This window comes from Heptranchias perlo, unplaced genomic scaffold (genome assembly GCF_035084215.1).
Source record: "Heptranchias perlo isolate sHepPer1 unplaced genomic scaffold, sHepPer1.hap1 HAP1_SCAFFOLD_205, whole genome shotgun sequence".
In the NCBI taxonomy this organism is placed as follows: domain Eukaryota; kingdom Metazoa; phylum Chordata; class Chondrichthyes; order Hexanchiformes; family Hexanchidae; genus Heptranchias; species Heptranchias perlo.
Window position 1 is genome coordinate 60,713 of NW_027139219.1, and position 24,389 is coordinate 85,101.

General features: G+C 47.8%; 1 protein-coding gene across 1 annotated transcript in view; it reads left to right on the forward strand.

Moving 5' to 3' along the window:
• Positions 1-24,389, forward strand: part of LOC137310056 (CYFIP-related Rac1 interactor B-like) — a 56,029-nt gene that overhangs the window by 25,945 nt on the left and 5,695 nt on the right. Inside the window, exons 4-7 of the mRNA XM_067978018.1 lie at positions 1,056-1,133; positions 8,718-8,834; positions 15,886-15,965; positions 16,929-17,055. Of these exons, the coding sequence (XP_067834119.1) occupies positions 1,056-1,133; positions 8,718-8,834; positions 15,886-15,965; positions 16,929-17,055 (402 nt within the window). The remainder of the gene's footprint in view (positions 1-1,055; positions 1,134-8,717; positions 8,835-15,885; positions 15,966-16,928; positions 17,056-24,389) is intronic.

The window sequence follows — 24,389 nt, forward strand, 5'->3', positions numbered from 1 at the left end:
CCCCCTCCACCTCCACCTCCCCCTCCCACTCCACCTCCCCCTCCACCTCCCCCTCCACCTCCTCCCCCTCCACCTCCACCTCCCCCTCCACCTCCCCCTCCACCTCCTCCCCCTCCACCTACCCCTCCACCTCCCCCTCCACCTCCCCCTCCACCTCCCCCTCCCCCTCCACACCTCCCCCTCCACACCTCCCCCTCCACCCCTCCCCTCCACCTCCCCCTCCACCTCCCCTCCTCCACCCCTCCCCTCCACCTCTCCCCCTCCACCCCTCCCCTCCCCTCCCCTCCACCTACCCCTCCCCCTCCCCCTCAACCCCTCCATCTTCCCTCCACCCCTCCCCCTCCCCCTCCCCCTCCACCTCAACCCCTCCATCTCCCCCTCACCCCTCCCCCTCCACCCCGTCCCCCTCACCCCTCCCCTCCCCCTCCCCCTCACCTCTCCCCTCCACCTCCCCCTCACCCCTCCACCTCCCCCTCACCCCTCTACCCCTCCACTTCCACCTCCACCTCACCCCTCACCCTCACCCCTCCACCTCACCCTCACACTTCCCCCTCACTCTTCCCCCTCACCCCTCCCCTTCCCTCCCCTCACCCCTCCTCTCCCCTCCCCTTCCACCTCATCCTCACACTTCACCCTCAACCCTCCCCTCCCCCTCACCCTTCCCACTCCACCCTCCCCCTCCCATTTACCCCTCCACCTCCACCCTCCCCCTTCCCCTCCTCCTCACCCTCATCCCTTCATCCTCAACCCCTCCCCCTCACCCTCATCCCTTCATCCTCAACCCCTCCCCCTCCAATCTCCACTTCCCCCTCATCTCTCCCCTCACCCTCTGCCCCCTCTCCCCTCATCCCTCCCCCTCCCCCTCCCCCTCCCATCCTCTCCCCTCCCTGTTAATATCGGGGCCCAAGATACCACCCTCTCAGCATCAGAGCATCAGGGAATTCTCCCAGTGTTATTACTGAGACCGGAGACAACTCAGGCCCATGAGCTGCTTCATCATAAAGATGACCCTGAAAATGATGTCAGTGTTCTTGATATGTGTGTTATTGGTGCAGATGACAAACCCAGCAATCCAGAACGACTTCAGCTATTACCGCAGGACCATGAGCCGCATCCGAATAAATAACCTGACGGTGAGTTACACACTGAGCACATTGTGTCCCCCGGGTGGGACGGTGAGTTACACACGGAGCGCATTGTGTCCCCAGGGTGGGACGGTGAGTTACACACGGAGCACATTGTGCCCCCAGGGTGGGACGGTGAGTTACACACGGAGCACATTGTGTCCCCAGGGTGGGACGGTGAGTTACACACGGAGCACATTGTGTCCCCAGGGTGGGACAGTGAGTTACACACTGAGCACATTGTGTCCCCAGGGTGGGACAGTGAGTTACACACGGAGCACATTGTGTCCCCCAGGGTGGGACGGTGAGTTACACACTGAGCACATTGTGTCCCCAGGGTGGGACAGTGAGTTACACACTGAGCACATTGTGTCCCCAGGGTGGGACAGTGAGTTACACACGGAGCGCATTGTGTCCCCCAGGGTGGGACGGTGAGTCAGACACTGTCCTCTCACACTATGGTATTATCATATCAGGTACAGCACAGGGGGAGGCCATTTGGCACATCGTGCCTGTGCCGGCTCTTCGAAAGAGCAGTCCAGTTAGTCCCACTCCCCTGCTCTTTCCCCATTGCTCTGTACATTTTTTCCCTTCAAGTATTTATCCAATTCCCTTTTGAAAGTTATTATTGAATCTGCTTTCACTGCCCTTTCAGGCAGCGCATTCCAGATCATAACAACTCGTTGCGTAAAAAAATGTTTCCTCATGTCGCCTCTGTGCACCCCCAGGTCTCGCTGTTCCTGCACCCCCTTTAAAATTGTGCCATATTAGTTTATATTGCCTCTCCTCATTCTTCCGACCAAAATGCACCACTTTTTACTTCTCTGCGTTAAATTCATTCTGCCATTTCACCAGTCTGTCTCTATCCTCCTGAAGTCTGTTACTATCCTCCACATTGTTTACTACATTTCCGAGTTCTGCGTCATCTGCAAACTTTGAAATTATACCCTCTATACCCAAGTCCAGGTCATTAATATGTATCAAAAAGAGCAGTGGTCCTAATACTGACCCCTGGGGAACACCACTGTATACTTCCCTCCAGTCTGAAAAATAACCGTTCACCACTACTCTCTGCTTTCTGTCCATTTGCCAATTTTGTATCCACGCTGCCACTGTCCCTTTAATCCAATGGGCTTTAATTTTGCTAACAAGCCTATTATGTGGCACTGTATCAAATGTCCTTTGAGAGTCCATATAAACAACATCAACCGCACTCCCCTCATCGACCCTCTCCGTTACTTCATCAAAGAACTCCATCAAGGTAGTCAAATATGACTTTCCTCTAACAAATCCGTGCTGACTTTCATTTATTAGCCCAGACTTTTCCTCCATCTGGAAGTGAGGGTTCCAGGCCGATCCTTCTATCTGAGAGTACTGAGTTGTAGCCCTTGTACCCATGAGCTTAGAACTGCCGCTGCATCTTCTGTCAATCTAATTTAAATGAAGTTCCTTCTTTTATTCTTTAGACCTGGCCCTATGCAGGGTCTCCTGCGTGTCAAATTTGAATCTACTCAAAAAGCGGATCAGACCTGAAAACCAGGTGCTGAGGGGAAAGGCCCTGAGTCCTGTACCTGTCCAGAGCAACAGCTGAGAAATCCCTGCTACATTTTGGGCTTCTTCCCAACACTTCCTCACATTAGTAAAGAAAAAGTACTTGAGAAATTAATGGGACTAAAAGCCAATAAATCCCCTGGACCTGATGGTCTACATCGTAGGGTTCTAAAAGAGGTGGCTGCAGAGATAGTGGATGCATTGGTTGTGATTTTCTGGAATTCCCTAGATTCTAGAACGGTCCCAGTGGATTGGAAGGTAGCAAATGTAACCCCGCTATTCAAGAAAGGAGGGAGAGAGAAAACAGGGAACTACAGGCCAGTTAGTCTGACATCAGTAGTAGGGAAAATGCTAGAATCTATTATTAAGGATGTAGTAACAGGGCACTTCGAAAATCATAATATGATTAGACTGAGTCAACGTGGTTTTATGGGAGGGAAATCGTGTTTGACAAATTTATTGGAGTTTTTTGAGGATGTAACTAGCAGGGTAGATAAAGGGGAACCAGTGGATGTCGTATATTTGGATTTTCAAAAGGCATTCGATAAGGTGCCACATAAGAGGTTGTTACACAAGATAAGGACTCATGGGATTGGGGGTAATATATTAGCATGGATAGAGGATTGGTTAACGGACAGAAAACAGAGAGTGGGAATAAACGGGACATTTTCAGGTTGGCAGGCTGTAACTAGTGGGGTGCCACAAGGATCAGTGCTTGGGCCTCAGCTATTTACAATCTATATTAATGACTTAGATGAAGGGACTGAGTGTAATGTATCCAAGTTTGCTGACGATACAAAGCTAGGTGGGAAAGTAAGCTGTGAGGAGGATGCAAAGAGTCTGCAAAGGGATATAGACAGGTTAAGTGAGTGGGCAAGAAGGTGGCAGATGGAGTATAATGTGGGGAAATGTGAGGTTATTCACTTTGGTAGGAAGAATAGAAAAACAGAATATTTTTGAAATGGTGATAAACTATTAAATGTTGGTGTCCTCGTACAAGAAACACAGAAAGTTAGCATGCAGGTACAGCAAGGAATTAGGAGGCAAATGGTATGTTGGCCTTTATTGCAAGGGGTTTGGAGTGCAAGATTAAGGAAGTTTTGCTGCAATTGTACAGGGCTTTGGTGAGACCTCACCTGGAGTACTGTGTACAGTTTGGTCTCCTTACTGAAGGAAGGATAGACTTGCCTTAGAGGCGGTGCAACAAAGGTTCACTAGATTGATTCCTGGGATGAGAGGGTTGTCCTATGAGGAGAGATTGAGTAGAATGGGCCTATACTCTCTGGAGTTTAGATGAATGAGAGGTGATCTCATTGAAACATAAGATTCTGAGGGGGTTTGACAGGGTAGATGCTGAGAGGCTGTTGCCCCTGGCTGGAGAGTCTAGAACTAGTGGTCATAGTCTCAGGATAAGGGGTTGAGCATTTAACACTGAGATGAGGAGGATTAGCTGGGGCATAGAATGTAAGAGCAGGGAGGGTAAAGAACTGTTTAAAACACTAGTTGAGTACTGCGTACAGTTCTTTTTTTTAATTGATTCATGGGATGTGGGCGTCACTGGCGAGGCCGGCATTTATTGCCCATCCCTAATTGCCCTTGAGAAGGTGGTGGTGAGCCGCCTTCTTGAACCGCTGCAGTCCGTGTGGTGACTGTTCTCCCACAGTGCTGTTAGGAAGGGAGTTCCAGGATTTTGACCCAGCGACGATGAAGGAACGGCGATATATTTCCAAGTCGGGATGGTGTGTAACTTGGAGGGGAACGTGCAGGTGGTGTTGTTCCCCATGTGCCTACTGCCTTAACCTTCTAGGTGGTAGAGGTCGCGGGTTTGGGAGGTGCTGTCGAAGAAGCTTTGGCGAGTTGCTGCAGTGCATCCTATAGATGGTACACACTGCAGCCACAGTGCGCCGGTGGTGAAGGGAGTGAATGTTTAGGGTGGTGGATGGGGTACCAATCAAGCGGGCTGTTTTGTCCTGGATGGTATCGAGCTTCTTGAGTGTTGTTGGAGCTGCACTCATCCAGGCAAGTGGAGAGTATTCCATCACACTCCTGACTTGTGCCTTGTAGATGGTGGAAAGGCTTTGGGGAGTCAGGAGGTGAGTCGTTCGCTGCAGAATACCCAGCCTCTGACCTGCTCTTGTAGTCACACTATTTATGTGGCTGGTCCAGTTGAGTTTCTGGTCAATGGTGTCCCCCAGGATGTTGATGGTGGGGGATTCGGTGATGGTAATGCCGTTGAATGTCAAGGAGAGGTGGTTAGACTCTCTCTTGTTGGAGATGGTCACCCAGGCAAGTGTCATTGCCTGGCACTTGCCTGGGTGAATGTTACTTGCCACTTATCAGCCCAAGCCTAAATGTTGTCCATGCGGGCATGGACTGCTTCATTATCTGAGGGGTTGCGAATGGAACTGAACACAGTGCAATCATCAGCAAACATCCCCACTTCTGACCTTATGATGGAGAGAAGGTCATTGATGAAGCAGCTGAAGATGGTTGGGCCTCGGGCATTGCCCTGAGGAATGTCCTGGAGCTGAGACGATTGGCCTCCAACAACCACTACCATCTTCCTTTGTGCTAGGTATGACTCCAGCCACTGGAGAGTTTGACTTCAGTTTTACTCGGGCTCCTTGGTGCCACACTCGGTCAAATGCTGCCTTGATGTCAAGGGCAGTCACTCTCACCTCACCTCTGGAATTCAGCTCTTTTGTCCATGTTTGGACCAAGGCTGTAATGAGGTCTGGAGCTGAGTGGTCCTGGCGGAACCCAAATGAGCATCGGTGAGCAGGTTATTGGTGAGTAAGTGTCGCTTGATAGCACTGTCGACGACACCTTCCATCACTTTGCTGATGATTGAGAGTAGACTGATGGGGTGGTCATTGGCCGGATTGGATTTGTCCTGCTTTTTGTGGACAGGACATACCTGGGCAATTTTCCACATTGTCGGGTAGATTCCAGTGTTGTAGCTGTACTGGAACAGTTTGGCTAGAGGCGCAGCTAGTTCTGGAGTACAAGTCTTCAGCACTATAACCGGGACGTTGTCGGGTCCCATTGCCTTTGCTGTATCCAGTGCACTCAGCCGTTTCTTGATATCACGTGGAGTGAATTGAATTGGCTGAAGACTGGCTTCTGTGATGGTGAGGATATCAGGAGGAGGCCGAGATAGATCATCCACTCGGCACTTCTGGCTGAAGATGGTTGCAAACGCTTCAGCCTTGTCTTTTGCACTCACGTGCTGGACTCCACCATCATTGAGGATGGGAATGTTTACAGAGCCTCCTCCTCTGGTTAGTTGTTTAATTGTCCACCACCATTCACGACTGGATGTGGCAGGACTGCAGCACTTTGATCTGATCCGTTGGTTGTGGAATCGCTTAGCTCTGTCTATGGCATGTTGCTTCCGCTGTTTAGCATGCATGTAGTCCTGAGTTGTATCTTCACCAGGTTGGCACCTCATTTTTAGGTACACCTGGTGCTGCTCCTGGCATGCTCTTCTACACTCCTCATTGAACCAGGGTTGATCCCCTGGCTTGTTGGTAATGGTAGAGTGAGGAATATGCCAGGCCATGAGGTTACAGATTGTGCTGGAATACAATTCTGCTGCTGCTGATGGCCCACAGCACCTCATGGATGCCCAGTTTTGAGCTGCTAGATCTGTTCTGAATCTATCCCATTCAGCATGGTGATAGTGCCACACAACACGTTGGATGGTGTCCTCAGTGCGAAGACGGGTCTTCGTCTCCATGAGGACTGTGCGGTGGTCACTCCTACCAATACTGTCATGGACAGATGCATCTGCAACAGGTAGATTGGTGAGGACGAGGTCAAATAGGTTTCTCCCCTCGTGTTGGTTCGCTCACCACCTGCCGCAGACCCAGTCTGGCAGCTATGTCCTTCAGGACTCGGCCAGCTCAGTCAGCCATGGTGCTCCCGAGCCACTCTTGGTGATGGACATTGAAGTCCCCCACCCAGAGTACATTTTGTGCCCTTGCTACCCTCAGTGCTTCCTCCAAGTGGTGCTCAACATGGAGGAGGACTGATTTATCACCTGAGGAAGGGCGGTAGGTGGTAATCTTGCCCATGTTTGACCTGATGCCAAGAGATTTCATGGGGTCCAGAGTCAATGTTGAGGACTTTGTGAGTATGGCTCTGTCAGGCTGTTGCTTGACTGGTCTGTGGGACAGCTCTCCCAATTTTGACGCAAGTCCCCAGATGTTTGTTAAGAGGACTTTGCAATCTGGTCACCACATTATAGGAAAGATGTGATTGCAGTAGAGAGGGTACAGAGGCGATTTACGAGGATGTTGCCAGGACTGAGAATTTTAGCTGTGAGGAAAGATTGGATAGGCTGGGGTTGTTTTCTTTGGAACAAAGGAGGCTGAGGGGAGATTTAATTGTAGTGTGTAAATATGACGGGACTAGATAGAGTGGATAGGAAGGACCTATTTCCCTTAGCAGAGGGGTCAATAACCAGGGGGCATAGATTTAACGTGATTGGTAGAAGGATTAGAGGAGCTGAGGAGAAATATTTTCACCCAGAGGGTGGTGGGGGTCTGGAACTCACTGCCTGAGAGGGTGGGAGAGGCAGAAACCCTCAACTCATTTAAAAAGTACCTGGATGTGCACCTGAAGTGCGGTAACCTACAGGGCTACGGACCAAGTGCTGGAGCGTGGGATTAGGCTGGGTGGCTCATTTTCGGCCGACACAGACACAATGGGCCGAATGGCCTCCTTCTGTGCTGTAAATTTCTATGATTCTTTGAATTTCTTCACTTGGAGGGTCATAAATATTTGGAATTTGCTACCCCAGAGGGCTGTGGATGCTCAGTCGTTGAATATATTCAAGGCTGAGATCGATAGATTTTTGGACTCTTGGGGAATCAAGGGATATGGGGATCGGGCGGGAAAGTGGAGTTGAGGTCAAAGATCAGCCATGATCTGATTGAATGGCGGAGCAGGATCGAGGGGGCGTATGGCCTACTCCTGCTCCTATTTCTTATGTTCTTATGTTAGCAGCTTCAGTAAGCAGACTGAGTCTCACATGAACCAACACCTGGGCCATGGGATCACATATCTGGCACCAACAATTACCCCTCGCTCTGCTAACTCATTCCAGAGATCGCGTGGGATGCCACAGTCCTCCGCATGTTGCAGAACGCAGTAAATACCACAGCATTCGGCCTTCATTTCATGCAAAAGCTAACAGTCAGAGTAATTTACAAATAAGATAATTGCGCAGAAGCCGTGAGTCACAGATAGTTACTGATGGTACAAATACATCAAACAGCAGGGGTAGAATCAATCAAGGATTTCAAATTCATTCTTTAGAATTGCTGACATAATAATCTGAATAGAGCAGGCTTTCGTAGACTTTCTGTTGTGAGGACAGATGAGGCAATACAGTGACCTCTAGCGACCTCATGGACTTCAGCCTTGCAAGTAATTGGCCCTGAGGACATGATGGTATCTTCAGTATTAATCTCAGTCTAAAGGCCCGTCAATCAGAAGCAGACTGTGAACGGAGTATCTGATGCATCGATAAGGAGATGGTGACACTCAGTCCAGCTCACATGGTTATTATTGTTTTCTATAATTTCATTAATATGAAGCAGCCTCAGCTCAGCTGGTTCACAGCCTGGGCCAATTCACATCGCACTCTCCATCCTCAAGTTGACCAATAGACGTAGGCTTCCAGCCATTGCATCCGGGTAAATAGGACATAGATCAGCCAATGATCTAATTGAATGTCAGAACAGGCTCGAGGGGCTGAATGGCCTCCTGCTCCGATCCAATCTCCACTTATTACAAAACTGTAAAGCATAAAGTACAGAAAGTTCCTTTATTTGACATGGTATCAACTCTGCTTTCCGAGCAATCCCTCCCCCAATAGGGCATAACCTGCATTGTCCTTTCAAAAATTAAAACATAAAAGAGCAGGTGTCAGAAGGTGGGGTTTGAGGGGTTGTGAGAGATTGCCCACTGTACTGAGAGAGATGGTACAATTGGATTTATGTAAGTCTGTAACCTTTAACCTGCCTTTTCTTGTAGCTGGACACTGAAAATGATGTCAACAATGAAATGGCCAATCGGATGTCCCTGTTCTACGCTGAGCCCACGCCCATGCTGAAGACACTCAGTGATGCCACCACCAAGTTTGTCTCACAGGTCGGTCTCCAACTTTCATTAACACCGCTCTCCTTTCTGCCTCCAATAATTGGACAGTTAATACAGCCAATCAGGTGGCCCGAGCTGGGTTGCTCAATGAGAGACAGGACAGAGATGGAATTTAAAACTCAGATATTATCCAATCAAAATGAAGTTCCCCAACCACAGTTCCATCAATCTGCGGGGTCACAAAGTGCACTTTGATGTGATCAATTTATTGAGTTGGGCAAGCACAGAGTGTGACTGGAGCTAAATATTCAGGGTTATTTAACGTTTCGGAAGGATAGGAAAAAAGGTAAAGGTGGTGGGGGAGCTCTGTTAATAAAGGATGAAATTGGTATAATAGTGAGAAATGATCTCGGCTCAGAAGATCAAGATGTCGAATCAATTTGGGTGAAGGTAAGAAATAGCAAGGGAAAGAAATCACTGGCGGGAGTAGTATATAGGCCCCCTAACAGTAGCTACACTGTAGGGCAAAATATTAATCAGGAAATAAGGGGGGCTTGTAAAAAAGGTAATGCAATAATCATGGACTATTTTAACTTTCACATAGATTGGACGAATCAAATTGGCAAAAATAGCCCTGAGGAGGAGTTCATCGAGTGTATTAGGGACTGTTTCTTAGACCAATACGTCGGGGAACCAACCAGGAAGCAGGCCATTTTGGATCTGGTAATGGGTAACGAAACAGGATTAATTAATGATCTCAAAGTAAAGGATCCCTTGGGAAGCAGTGATCATAACATGATAGAATTTCACATCCAGTTTGAGAGCGAGGATCTTGGGTCTGAAACTACTGTATTAAACTTAAAGAAGGGCAATTATAGAGGAATGAGGGTGGAATTGGCTAAAGTGGACTGGGTAAATAGATTAGATGGTATGATGGTGGATAAGCAGTGGCAAACATTTAAAAAGATATTTTATGACTTGCAACAAAAATATATCCCTGTGAGGAGGAAAGACTCCACAAAAAGGGTGAACCAACCATGGCTAACTAAGGAAGTCAAGGATGGTATCAGGTTAAAAGAAAAAGCATACAACATGGCAAAGATTACTGGTCAGCCCGAAGATTGGGAAAACTTTAAAAACCAGCAAAGGATGACTAAAAGAATAATAAAGAGGGAGAAAATAAATTATGAGAGTAAATTAGCAAGAAATATAAAAACTGATAGTAAAAGCTTCTACAAGTATATAAAAAGGAAGAGGGTAGCTAAAGTAAACATTGGTCCCTCAGAGGATGAGACTGGGGAAATAATAATGGAAAACAAGGAAAAGGCAGAGGAATTGAACAGATATTTTGTATCTGTCTTCACGGTAGAAGACACTAGTAACATACCAATAATAGTAGAAAATCAAGGGGCAAAGGGGAGGGAGGAACTAAAAACAATCACTATCACTATCACTAGAGAAAAAGTACTAGGTAAACTAATGGGTCTAAAGGCTGACAAGTCCCCTGGACCTGATGGCTTGCATCCGAGGGTCTTAAAGGAAGTAGCTACAGAGATAGTGGATGCATTGGTTGTAATCTTCCAGAATTCACTAGATTCTGGAAAGGTCCCAGCGGATTGGAAAACTGCAAACATAACACCCCTATTCAAGAAGGGAGTGAGACAGAAAGCAGGTAACTATAGACCAGTGAGACTAACATTTGTCATTGGGAAAATGCTAGAATCCATTATTAAGGAAGTAGTAGCAGGACATTTGGAGACTCATAATACAATCAAGGAGAGTCAACATGGTTTTATGAAGGGGAAATCGTGTCTGACAAATTTATTAGAGTTCTTTGAGGAAGTAACGGGCAGGGTGGATAAAGGGGAACCAATGGATGCAGTATATTTGGATTTCCAAAAGGCATTCGATAAGGTGCCACATAAAAGATTACTGCACAAGATAAGAGCTCATGGTGTTGGGGGTAATATACTGGCATGGATAGAGGATTGGCTAACTAACAGAAAACAAACTAGAAAGAGTGCAGAAAAGATTTACTAGGATGCTACCGGGACTTGATGGTTTGACTTACAGGGAGAGGTTAGACAGACTGGGACTTTATTCCCTGGAGAGTAGGAGGTTAAGGGGTGATCTTATACAAGTCTATAAAATAATGAGGGGCATAGATAAGGTCGATAGTCAAAATCTTTTCCCAAAGGTAGGGGAGTCTATAACGAGGGGGCACAGATTTAAGGTGAGAGGGGAGAGATACAAAAGGATCCAGAGGGGCAATTTTTTCACTCAAAGGGTGGTGAGTGTCTGGAACGAGCTGCCAGAGGCAGTAGTAGAGGCGGGTACAATTTTGTCTTTTAAAAAGCATTTGGACAGTTACATGGGGAAGATGGGTATCGAGGGATATGGGCCAAGTGCAGGCAATTGGGACTAGCTTAGTGGTATAAACTGGGCGACATGGACATGTTGGGCCGAAGGGCCTGTTTCCATGTTGTAACTTCTATGATTCTATGATTCTAAAGAGTCGGGATAAAAGGGTCATTTCCAAAATGGCAATCTGTAACTAGTGGGGTGCCGCAGGGATCAGTGCTGGGGCCTCAACTATTTACAATATATATCAATGACTTGGATGAAGGAACAGAGTGTCCTGTGGCCAAATTTGCTGATGATACAAAGATAGGTGGAAAAGCAAGTTGTGATGAAGCCACAAAGTGTCCGCAAAGGGATATTGACAGGTTAAGTGAACGGGCAAAAATTTGGCAGATGGAATATAATGTGGGAAAATGTGAAGTCATCCACTTTGGGAGGAAAAATAAAAAAGCAAAATATTATTTGAATGGAGAAATACTACAAAATGCTGCGGTACAGAGGGATCTGGGTGTCCTCGTACATGAAACACAAAAAGTCAACATACAGGTGCAGCAGGTAATCCGAAGGCAAACAGAATATTGGCCTTTATTTCTAGGGGGATGGAGTATAAAAGCAGGGAAGTCATGCTCCAACTGTACAGGGTGCTGGTGAGACCACACCTGGAGTACTGCATACAGTTCTGGTGCCCTTATTTAAGGAAGGACAAACTTGCATTGGAGGCAGTTCAGAGAAGGTTCACTCGGTTGATTCTGGGTATGGAAGGGTTGCCCTATGAGGAAAGATTGAACAGGTTGGGTCCATACTCATTGGAGTTTAGAAGAATGAGAGGAGACCTTTTTGAAACATACAAGATTCTGAGGGGACTCGATAGGGTAGATGCTGAGAGGATGTTCCCCCTCATCGGGGAATCTAAAACTAGGGGGCATAGTCTCAGAATAAGGGGTTGCTCGTGTAAGACGGAAATGAGGAGGAATTTCTTCTCCCAGAGGGTCGTAAATCTTTGGAATTCTTTACCCCAAAAAGCTGTGGAGGCTGAGTCATTGAATACACTCAAGGCTGAGTTAGATAATTTTTTGATCAGCTAGGGAGTCAAAGGATGTGGGGAAAGGGCGGGAAAGTGGAGTTGAGGTAAAAATCAGATCAGCCATGATCTCATTGAATGGCGGAGCAGGCTCGAGGGGCCGAATGGCCTACTCCTGCTCCTATCTCGGACAAAGGATCCTTGGACCTTCTCCCGCATCTGCTCTGTGAAAGGCGTTCGGTAGGTGCCCCCCTCCACTGGCTCAATTACTTTCCAACAGTGGACACACGCCCATGTGAACTTGTCCTTCTTATGAAGCATCTCTACAGGCCGTGTCCCTGGGCTCTGGAATGGCCGTATTACTCCTCAGTGTAGCGTGTCCTGTACCTCCCTCACGCCGTGCGGCTTTGGTGCACTGGGTTTGAAGTGTCTGCGTTTATCTTGTACTCAGCCTGGTTTGCTTGGGAACAGTAACTCAAGTGCTAGCAACAATCTGCTGACTTGTTGTTTATGTCTGGGGATAATAGAGTGAGACTGACAGGGGGTGAGTGGCAGACAGAGTGACAGAGACAGAGTGTGAAGAGTGACAGAGTGAGTGACATAATGACAGAGTAACAAAAAGAGAGTGACAGAGTGCCAGAGTGACAAATTGAAAGTGACATAGTGATAGTGACAAGGTGAGAGTAATATAGTGACACAGTGAATGCCAGGGTGACAAATTGGCATAGTGTCAGGGTGATAAGGTCACCATGAGGGAGTGACATAATGAGAGGGTGACAGGTGATAATGAAAGAGTGAGTGAGAGTGACAGAATGACAGTGACAAAATGAGAGAGAAATAATGAGAAGTGTGACAGAGTGATAAAGTGTCAGAATTACAGTGTCAGAGTGAATGACAGTGACAAAGTGAGAGTGACATAATGAGAAGAGTAGCAGTGTGAGTGACATAGTGTCACAGTGACATAATGCCACAGTGACAGAGTGAGTGACAGATTGGCATCAGAGTGACAGTGTAAATGACAGGGTGACAGTGACAGAGTTACGGAGTGAGTGACAGAGCAATAGAGTGAGAGTGATGTATTGACAGAGTGATAGTGACAAAGAGAGAGTGACTGAGTGAGTGACAGAATGACAGAGCAGCTGAATGAGAGTGGCATAGTGAGTGACAGAGCGACTGATTGATAAAGTGACAGTGGGAAAGACATATTGAGAAGAGTCTCATGGTGACAGTGAGTGATTGAGTGAGAGTGACATGATGAGCAGAGTGAGTGATGGAGTGACATAGTGACAGGGTGTGTGACATAGTAAGTGACAGAGTGACTTAGTGACAGACTGAGTGAGTGACAGTGTGTGAGTATGACAGAGTAAGTGACATAGTGAGTGACGTACTGACAGAATGAGTGACATAGTGAGATAGTGACATAATGCTACAGTGACAGAGTGAGTGACAGATTGACAGAGTGACAGTGACAGAGTGACAAAGTGAGTGACAGTGACAAGCTCTGCTGCCCGTATCCTGCCCCGTACTGACCTACACTGGCGCCTAGACGCCATTTATTGCCCCTCACCCAATTGTATGCCCGGGTGTGTCCGGTTGTGTCCTGGTATATCCGGTTGTGTCCTGGTGCATTCGGGTTGTGTCCGGCTGTGTCCAGTTGTGTCCTGGTGTGTCCAAGTGTGTCTGTTCGTGTCAAATTGTGTCCTGGTTATGTCCGATTGTGATCCGGTGTATCTGATTGTGTCCCGGGATGTGTCCGGTTAAGTCTGGTTCTGCCTGGTTGTGTCCGGTTGTGTATCGCCGTGTCCAGTTGTGTTCCAGTGTGTCTCGTTGTGTCACGTTGTGTCTGTTTGTATCTCATTGTGTCTGTTTGTATCTCATTGTGTCTCAATCTGTCACATTGTGTCCTGGTGTGTCTGGTTGTGTTCCGGTGTGTCCCAGTTGTGTCCCAGTGTGTCCAGTTGTGTCCCAGTGTGTCCAATTGTGTCCCGGCGTGTCAGAGTGTGTCCAATTGTGTCCCGGCGTGTCAGAGTGAGTCCGGTTGTGTCCCGGCGTGTCAGAGTGAGTCCGGTTGTGTCCCGGCGTGTCAGAGTGTAACCAGTTGTGTCCCGGTGTGTCAGAGTGTGTCCAGTTGTGTCCCGGTGTGTCCCGGTGTGTCAGAGTGTGTCCATTTGTGTCCCGGTGTGTCAAAGTGTACCCGGTTGTGTCCCGGCATGTCAGAGTGTGTCCAGTTGTGTCCTGGCGTGTCAGAGTGTGTCCAGTTGTGTCCCGGCGTGTCAGAGTGTGTCCAGTTGTGTCCCGGCATGTCAGAGTGTGTCCAGTTGTGTCCCGGTGTGTCAAAGTGTACCCGGTTGTGTCCCGGCATGTCAGAGTGTGTCCAGTTGTGTCCCGGTGTGTCAGAGTGTGTCCAGTTGTGTCTCGGTGTGTCCCAGTGTGTCCAGTTGTGTCCCGGTGTGTCCCAGTGTGTCCAGTTGTGTCCCAGTGTGTCCAGTTGTGTCCCGGTGTGTCAGTGTGTCCAGCTGTGTCCCGGTGTGTCAGAGTGTGTCCCGGTGTGTCCCGGTGTGTCCAGTTGTGTCCCGGTGTGTCCAGTTGTGTCTCAGTGTGTCCAGTTGTGTCCAGTTGTGTCCCGGTGTGTCAGAGTGTGTCCAGTTGTGTTCCAGTGTGTCAGTGTGTCCAGTTGTGTCCCAGTGTGTCAGTGTGTCCAGTTGTGTCCCGGTGTGTCAGTGTGTCCAGTTGTGTCCAGTTGTGTCCCGGTGTGTCAGAGTGTGTCCAGTTGTGTCCCAGTGTGTCCAGTTGTGTCCCGGTGTGTCAGTGTGTCCAGTTGTGTCCCGGTGTGTCAGAGTGTGTCCAGTTGTGTCCCAGTGTGTCCCGGTGTGTCCAGTTGTGTCCCGGTGTGTCAGAGTGTGTCCAGTTGTGTCCCAGTGTGTCAGTGTGTCCAGTTGTGTCCCGGTGTGTCAGTGTGTCCAGTTGTGTCCCGGTGTGTCAGTGTGTCCAGTTGTGTCCCGGTGTGTCAGAGTGTGTCCAGTTGTGTCCCAGTGTGTCAGTGTGTCCAGTTGTGTCCCGGTGTGTCAGTGTGTCCAGTTGTGTCCAGTTGTGTCCCGGTGTGTCAGAGTGTGTCCAGTTGTGTCCCAGTGTGTCAGTGTGTCCAGTTGTGTCCCGGTGTGTCAGTGTGTCCAGTTGTGTCCCGGTGTGTCAGAGTGTGTCCAGTTGTGTCCCAGTGTGTCAGTGTGTCCAGTTGTGTCCCGGTGTGTCAGTGTGTCCAGTTGTGTTCAGTTGTGTCCCGGTGTGTCAGAGTGTGTCCAGTTGTGTCCCAGTGTGTCAGTGTGTCCCGGTGTGTCCAGTTGTGTCCCGGTGTGTCAGAGTGTGTCCAGTTGTGTCCCAGTGTGTCAGTGTGTCCAGTTGTGTCCCAGTGTGTCAGTGTGTCCCGGTGTGTCAGAGTGTGTCCAGTTGTGTCCCGGAGTGTCCAGGTATGTCCAGTTGTGTCCCGGTGTGTCAGAGTGTGTCCAGTTGTGTCCCAGTGTGTCAGTGTGTCCAGTTGTGTCCCGGTGTGTCAGAGTGTGTCCAGTTGTGTCCCAGTGTGTCCAGTTGTGTCCCGGTGTGTCAGTGTGTCCAGTTGTGTCCCGGTGTGTCAGTGTGTCCAGTTGTGTCCCGGTGTGTCAGTGTAACCGGTTGTGTTCCGGTGTGTCAGAGTGTGGCTCAAGTCTATATTTTTCTGTATCTCAGAATAAGATGTTGCCAGTGGAGGACACGACCGACTGCCTGAGCACCATGGCCAGCGTGTGTCAGGTGATGCTGGAGAGCCCGTGAGTAGTAACCTGATTTCACAAACAGGAATTATACCGGCTGTGCACTCTGAATATCTCAGCAAAGGGTCAACGAGACTCAATCAAATCGCTCGTCCTCTTCTGAACATTGAATCTGTACAAAGCCCAGGGAGAGGGTATTTATTATTTGATCTCATTGGCTAGCATTTCACAGTCCTCACCACCCACACCGGCCGTGTGTATGATGGGCAACCATCAGTTAACCATAACCATTGCCAGCACCATACCAGCCAATTACAAAGGCGCCATTTACAACGCATCAAACGTACTATTTCGAGCATTTCAATAACCCTTTAGCACCTCATCAAAATGCGATTATTTTAATTCCTTAATCCTCTCTACTGTGTGCGGTGAAACCATGGCTGAGTGAGGGGATTATATTCCTGGCCATCGCGCGGGCTCCAGGATCACATCCTCCTCCTGTCACTGCGCTGTGTCCTTCCTCTTTAGGATGCTAATGACACCGACATGAATAACGTGGAGCTGGAAGCTGAACTTTATTCGACACTTTGCGGTTTTACCGTCACTGTTTGTAGCTGCTAAATCGCAGTAACACCAGCTCACCCGCTACAAGCACTGGGAACTGTATTGCCCATCCCTAATTGCCCTTGAGAAGGTGGTGGTGAGCCGCCTTCTTGAACCGCTGCAGTCCGTGTGGTGAAGGTTCTCCCACAGTGCTGTTAGGGAGGGAGTTCCAGGATTTTGACCCAGCGATGATGAAGGAACGGCGATATATGTTCAAGTCGGGATGGTGTGTGACAGAGGAGAATTTGGTGGTGGTGTTTCCACCATGCGCCTGCTGCCCTGGTCCTTCTAGGTAGTGGAGCTCGTGGGTTTGGGAGGTTCTGTCAAATAAACCTTGGTGAGTTGCTGCAGTGCATCCTGTGGATACAACACACAGCAGCCACAATCTGTTCCTCACACTGTTCACTTTTATTGCAGGGAATACAGGACGCGGTTCACCAACACACAGACTTTCCTGTTCTGTATGAGAGTTATGGTTGGGGTGATTATTCTCTATGACCATGTCCATCCAGTTGGAGCGTTTGCAAAGTCTTCAAAGATAGACGTAAGTATCTCATCGTCTCCACTTGAATAATTGCAGAAACAAAACATAGCAAAGTGTGTTTCAATACAGCTCACTACTGCACTGCACAGCTCGCTACTGCACTGCACAGCTCGCTACTGCACAGAAATCTATCCAGGGAATCACCTGCAATGGCTTCTCTTCCCACTCCCGCACCATTACCTCTGGAGCTCCCCCAAGGATCTATCCGTGGCCCCTCCTATTTCACATCTACACGCTGCCCCCCGGCGACATCATCCGAAAGCACAATGTCAGATTCCACATGTACACTGACGACACCCAGCTCTACCTCACCACCACCTCCCTCGACCCCTCCTCTGTCTCTCATTTGTCACACTGCTTGTCCGACGTCCAGTACCGGATGAGAAGAAATTTCCTCCAGTTAAACATTGGGAAGACAGAAGCCGTTGTCTTCGGTCCCCACCGCCTACTCCATCCCGCTCCCTGGCCGCTGTCTGAGGCTGAACCAGACCATTCGCAACCTTGGTGTCCTATTTGACCCTGAGATGAGCTTCTGACCCCATATCCGCTCCATCACCAAGACCGCCTACTTCCACCTCCGTAACATCGCCCGTCTCCGTCCCTGCCTCAGCTCATCTGCTGCTGAAACCCTCATCCATGCCTTTGTTACCTCCAGACTCCACTATTCCAATGCTCTCCTGACCGGCCTCCCATCTTCAAACCCCATAAACTTCAGCTCATCCAAAACTCTGCTGCCCGTATCCTAACTCGCACCAAGTCCCGTTCACCCATCACCCCTGTGCTCGCTGACCTACATTGGCTCCCGGTCCGGATTTTAAAATTCTCATCCTTGTTTTCAAATCCCTCCATGGCCTCGCCCCTCCCTATTTCTGTAACCTCCTCCAGCCCTACAACCCTCCGAGATCTCTGCGTTCCTCCAATTCTGGCCTTTGGCGCATCCCCGCTTTTCATCACTCCACCATTGGCGGCCGTGCCTTCAGCTGCCTCGGCCCTGAGCTCTGGAATTCCCTCCCTAAACCTCTCCCTCTCTCTCCTCCTTTAAGATGCTCCTTAAAACCGACCTCTTTGACCAAGCTTTTGGTCACCTGTCCTAATAGCTCCAAAATAAAAACAGAAAATGCTGGAGAAGCTCAGCAAGTGAGGCAGCATCTGTGGAGAAAGAAACAGAGTTAATGTTTCAGGTCAAAGACCTCTCGTCAGAACTGGAAGACATTAAAGAGTTAACAGTTGTTAAGCAAGTACAGAGCTAGGGAAATGGGGGAGGGGAGGGGAGGGAAGAACAAAAGGGAAGGTCTGTGATAGGGTGGAGGGCACGAGTGATTAAATAATAAAAGGGATGGTGGTGCAAGGTAAGGAGGGTGGGAATGGGACAGGGTAAGAAACAAAAGATGGGTCTAGAGTAGCTGTAAATGGCAACAGCAGAACCATTACCAGCACCTGCTGTCCAAAAAAATGGGAGCAGTGATTCTGATCTGAAATTATTGAAATCAATGTTGAGTCCAGAAGGTTGTAAAGTGTCTAATCGAAAGATGAGGGGCTGTTCCTCGAGCTTATGTTGAGCTTCATTGGAACAGTGTAAGAGGCCGAGGACAGAGGTCAGAGTGGGAGTGGGATGGAGAATTAAAATGGTGAGTGACCGGCAGGTCAGGGTCACACTTATGGACTGAGCGGAGGAGTTCAGCAAAGTGATCACCCAGTCTGTGTTTGTTCTCCCCAATGTAGAGGAGACCGCACTGTGAGCAGCGGATACAGTCCAGTAAATTAAAGTACAAGTAAATCACTGTTTCACCTGGAAGGAGTGTTTGGGGCCCTGGACGGTGGGAAGGGAGGAGGTGAAAGGGCAGGTTTTGCATCTCCTGCGCTCACACAGGAAGATGCCGTGGGGCGGGGAGCGGGTGTTGGGGGTGATGGAAGAGTGGACCAGGGTGTCGTGGAGGGAGTGGTCCCTTCGGAATGCTGAAAGGGGAGGAGAGGGGAAGATGTGTTTGGTGGCAGCAACACACTGGAGGTGGCAGAAATGGTGAAGGATTATCATGTTGAGTGTGGAGGCTGGAGGGGTGGAAGGTGAGGACAAGGGGGACCCTATCATGGTTCTAGGAGGGAGGGAGGGAAGGGGTGAGGACAGAAGTGCATGGAATAGGACGGACACGGTCGAGGGCCCTGTCAACTACAGTGGAGGGGAATCCTTGGTTGAGGGAAAAGGAAGACATATCGGTAGGATGTACTGTAATATAGCATATTGAGCTGTATTACACTACTGTACTGTAATAGCATATTGTGCTGTATTACACTATACTGTACTGTAATAGCGTATTGTGCTGTATTACACTATACTGTACTGTAATAGCGTATTGTGCTGTATTACACTATACTGTACTGTAATAGCGTATTGTGCTGTATTACACTATACTGTACTGTAATAGCGTATTGTGCTGTATTACACTATACTGTACTGTAATAGCGTATTGTGCTGTATTACACTATACTGTACTGTAATAGCGTATTGTGCTGTATTACACTATACTGTACTGTAATAGCGTATTGTGCTGTATTACACTATACTGTACTGTAATAGCGTATTGTGCTGTATTACACTATACTGTACTGTAATAGCGTATTGTGCTGTATTACACTATACTGTACTGTAATAGCGTATTGTGCTGTATTACACTATACTGTACTGTATTATGTGCAATATCGGAAGCATCCGATATGTCTTCCTTTACTTGTACTTCTTTCAATTTTGTGAAACTAACGGCGGAACGGAGTAAATCGGACAGCAACTTTTAGATATTCACATTTAATCGTGCATCTGCTCCTCGCCTGAAATTGCTGTACCGTTTACCAATAAATAATGGTGAGCACTATTAGCCTCACCGTTATTTTGACAGCAAATTCTGGCCCAATATTGTATCTGATTCCACCTCCTTTTCAGGCAGTCTATTCCAGATAGAAACATAGAAAATAGGAGCAGGAGTAGGCCATTCGGCCCTTCGATCCTGCTCCATCATTCAACATGATCATGGCTGATCCTCGATCTCAATACCATATTCCCGCTCTCTCCCCATACTCCTTGATGCCTTTTGTGTCTAGAAATCTATCTAGCTCCTTCTTAAATATATTCAGTGACTTGGCCTCTACAGCCTTCTGTGGTAGAGAATTCCACAGGTTCACCACCCTCTGAGTGAAGAAATTTCTCCTCATCTCAGTCCTAAATATCCTACCCCGTATCCTGAGACTGTGACCCCTCGTACAGAACCTCCCAGCCAGGGGAAACATCCTCCCTGCATCCAGTCTGTCTAGCCCTGTCAGAATTTTATAGGTTTCAATGAGATAGGAACATAGGAACAGGAGTAGGCCATTCAGCCCCTCGTGCCTGCTCCGCCATTTGATAAGATCATGACTGATCTGTGATCTAACTCCATGTACCTGCCTTTGGCCCATATCCCTTAATACCTTTGGTTGTCAAAAAGCTATCTATCTCAGATTTAAATTTAGCAATTGAACGAGTATCAATTGCCGTTTGCGGAAGAGAGTTCCAAACTTCTACCACCCTTTGTGTGTACAAATGTTTTCTAATCTCACTCCTGAAAGGTCTGGCTCTAATTTTTAGACTGTGCCCCCTACTCCTAAAATCCCCAACCAGCGGAAATAGTTTCTCTCTATCCACCCTATCTGTTCCCCTTAATATCTTATAAACTTCGATCAGATCACCCCTTAACCATCGAAACTCCAGAGAATACAACCCCAATTTGTGTAATCTCTCCTCGTAACTTAACCCTTGAAGTCCGGGTATCATTCTGGTAAACCTACGCTGCACTCCCTCCAAGGCCAATATGTCCTTCCGAAGGTGCGGTGCCCAGAACTGCTCACAGTACTCCAGGTGCGGTCTAACCAGGGTTTTGTATAGCTGCAGCATAACTTCTGCCCCCTTGTACTCTAGTCCTCTAGATATAAAAGCCAGCATTCCATTTGCCTTCTTGATTATTTTCTGCACCTGTTCATAACACTTCAATGATCTATGTACCCGAACCCCTAAGTCCATTTGGACATCCACTGCTTTTAACTTTTCACCATTTAGAAAGTACCCTGTTCTATCCATTTTTGATCCAAAGTGGATGACCTCACATTTGTCTACATTGAATTCCATTTGCCACAGTTTTGCCCATTCATCTAATCTATCAATATCGCTTTGTAATTTTATGTTTTCATCTACACTGCTTACAATGCCACCAATCTTTGTGTCATCGGCAAACTTAGATATGAGACTTTCTATGCCTTCATCTAAGTCGTTAATAAATATTGTGAATAATTGAGGCCCCAAGACAGATCCCTGCGGGACTCCACTAGTCACATCCTGCCAATGTGAATACTTACCCATTATCCCTACTCTCTGTCGCCTTTCGCTCAGCCAACTTCCTAACCAAGTCCGTACTTTTCCCTCGATTCCATGGGCTTCTATCTTAGCTAACAGTCTCTTATGTGGGACCTCATCAAATGCCTTCTGGAAGTCCATATAAATAACATCCGTTGACATTCCCCTGTCCACTACTTTAGTCACCTCTTCAAAAAATTCATTCAGGTTTGTCAGGCACGAATCCATGCTGGCTCTCTCTGATTAACTGAAAATTCTCCAGGTGTTCAGTCACCCTATCCTTAATTATAGATTCCAGCATTTTCCCCACAACAGATGTTAGGCTAACTGGTCTATAATTCCCTGGTTTCCCTCTCTCTCCTTTCTTAAAAAGCGGAGTGATATGTGCAATTTTCCAATCTAGAGGGACAATTCCTGAATCTAGAGAACTTTGAAAGATTATAGTTAGGGCATCTGCAATGTGCTCACCTACTTCCTTTAAAACCCTGGGATGGAAACCATCTGGTCCTGGGGATTTGTCACTCTTTAGTGCTATTATTTTCTTCATTACTGTTGCTTTACTTATGTTAATTTTATCGAGTCCCTGTCCCCGATTTAATATTAGTTTTCTTGGGATTTCCGGCATGCTATCCTCTTTTTCGACTGTAAAAACTGACGCAAAGTAATTGTTCAACATGTCCGCCATTTCCCCATTGTCAATGACAATATCCCCACTTTCAGTTTTTAAGGGGCCAACACTGCTCCTGACCACCCTCTTTTTCCTAATATAACTATAAAAGTTCTTCGTATTGGTTTTGATATCCCTTGCGAGTTTCTTTTCAGACTCTCTTTTTGTAGCCCTTAGTATCTGTTTTGTGACCCTTTGTTGATCTTTGTATCTTTCCCATTCGTCAGGATCTGTGCCATTTTTTGCCTTTTTGTATGCTCTTTCCTTATGTTTTATACTGTCCCTTACCTCTTTAGTTGTCCATGGCTGTTTTTTTTGGCAAGTAGAGTTCTTGCCCCTCAGGGGTATAAACCGATTCTGTATCACGTTAAATGTTTCTTTAAACATTTCCCACTGATCATCAGTCGTTTTACCCATTAACAGATTTGCCCAGTTTACTGTGGACAGTCTCTGTCTCATCCCATTGAAGTTGGCCTTGCCCAAGTCTAGAATCTTAGCAGCTGATTCACTTTTTTCCCTTTCAAACACTACATTGAACTCAATCAGGTTATGATCACTATTGGACAGATGTTCACGCACAGTTGAGCCGTTAACTAAATCTAGTTCATTACTCATTACTAAATCAAGTATGGCTTGCCCCCTTGTTGCCTCTAGGACATACTGCTGTAGAAAACTATCCCGGACACACTCAAGAAATTCACTACCTTTCTGACAGTCTGCTTTTCCCAATGTATGTGAAGGTTAAAGTCCCCCATTAAGACCACTATGCCTTTCTTACACGCTTGTCTAATCTCTGCATTTATACAATCTAGCACTTCAGAGCTGCTGCCAGGGCTCCTATATACAACTCCCACTGTAGTCTTAGATCCTTTCCTATTTCTCAATTCAACCCATAAGGTCTCTGTTGGCTGCTTACCTCTCGTTATATCCTCCTTTATCATTGAAGCGATTTTATCTCTAATCTTTAAGGCTACTCCTCCCCCCCCTTCCATTTTCCCTATCTCTCCTGTAGACCTTATAACCCGGTATATTTAGTTCCCAATCCTGACCATCCTGCAGCCATGTCTCAGTAATCGCTATCATGTCATACCCTCCAATTTGAATTTGAACCTGTAGTTCATTTAATTTATTCCTTATACTCCGTGCATTTGTATATAGAACTCTTAGTTGGGCCACACACCCTAGCCTGACCTTCAGCTTTGATGCTGGGTTAATCGCCTTACGCCTTCTAGTTTTTATTTTATCTGTCGTGCCGAAAGTACACTTTCTTTCCGCTGCTCTACGCTTTTCCCTTTCACTTGTTCTTGAACAACTGTTTGTACTATTTGTATTGTAAATTTCCCCTCTCTTGCTGCTCTCAACTTCACTCCCTTCTGACTCCCCGCTCAGGTTCCCGTCCCCCTGCCACTCTGGTTTAAACCTTCCCCAACAGCACTAGCAAACACCCCCGCGAGGACATTGGTCCCGGTCCTGCTCAGGTGTAACCCGTCCCGCTTGTACAGGTCCCACCTTCCCCAGAACCGCTCCCAATGTCCCAGGAATCTAAATCCCTCCCTCCTACACCATCCCTGCAGCCACGCATTCATCCTGTCTATTCTCCTGTTCCTATACTCACTAGCACGTGGCACTGGTAGTAATCCTGAGATCACTACCTTTGAAGTCCTGCTTTTTAATTTATCTCCTAACTCCTTAAATTCACCTTGCAGGACCTCGTCCTTTTTTTACCTATGTCGTTGGTACCAAAATGGACCACGACTACTGGCTGTTCACCCTCCCCCTCCAGAATGCCCTGCAGCCGCTCCGAGACATCCTTGACCCTAGCACCAGGGAGGCAACATACCATCCTGGAGTCACGTTTGCGGCCGCAGAAACGCCTATCTGTTCCCCTTACAATGGAATCCCCTATCACTATAGCCCTGCCACTCTTCTTCCTCCCCTCCTGTGCAGCAGAGCCACCCGTGGTGCCCCGAACTTGGCTCTTGCTGCTTTCCCCTGATAAGCCATCTCCCCCAACAGTATCCAAAGCAGAATATCTGTTTGAGAGGGAGATGGCCCCAGGGGACTCCTGCTCTACCTGCCTAGTCCTTTTACTCTGCCTGGCGATCACCCATTTCCTTTCTGCCTGCAGTGTGACCACCTCACTGAACGTGCTATCCACGATAGTCTCAGCATCGCGGATGCTCCACAGTGAATCCACCCGCAGCTCCAGCTCCAAAATGCGGTTAGCCAGTAGCTGCAGCTGGACACACTTCCTGCACACATGGTCACCAGGGACACTGGTAGTGTCCATGA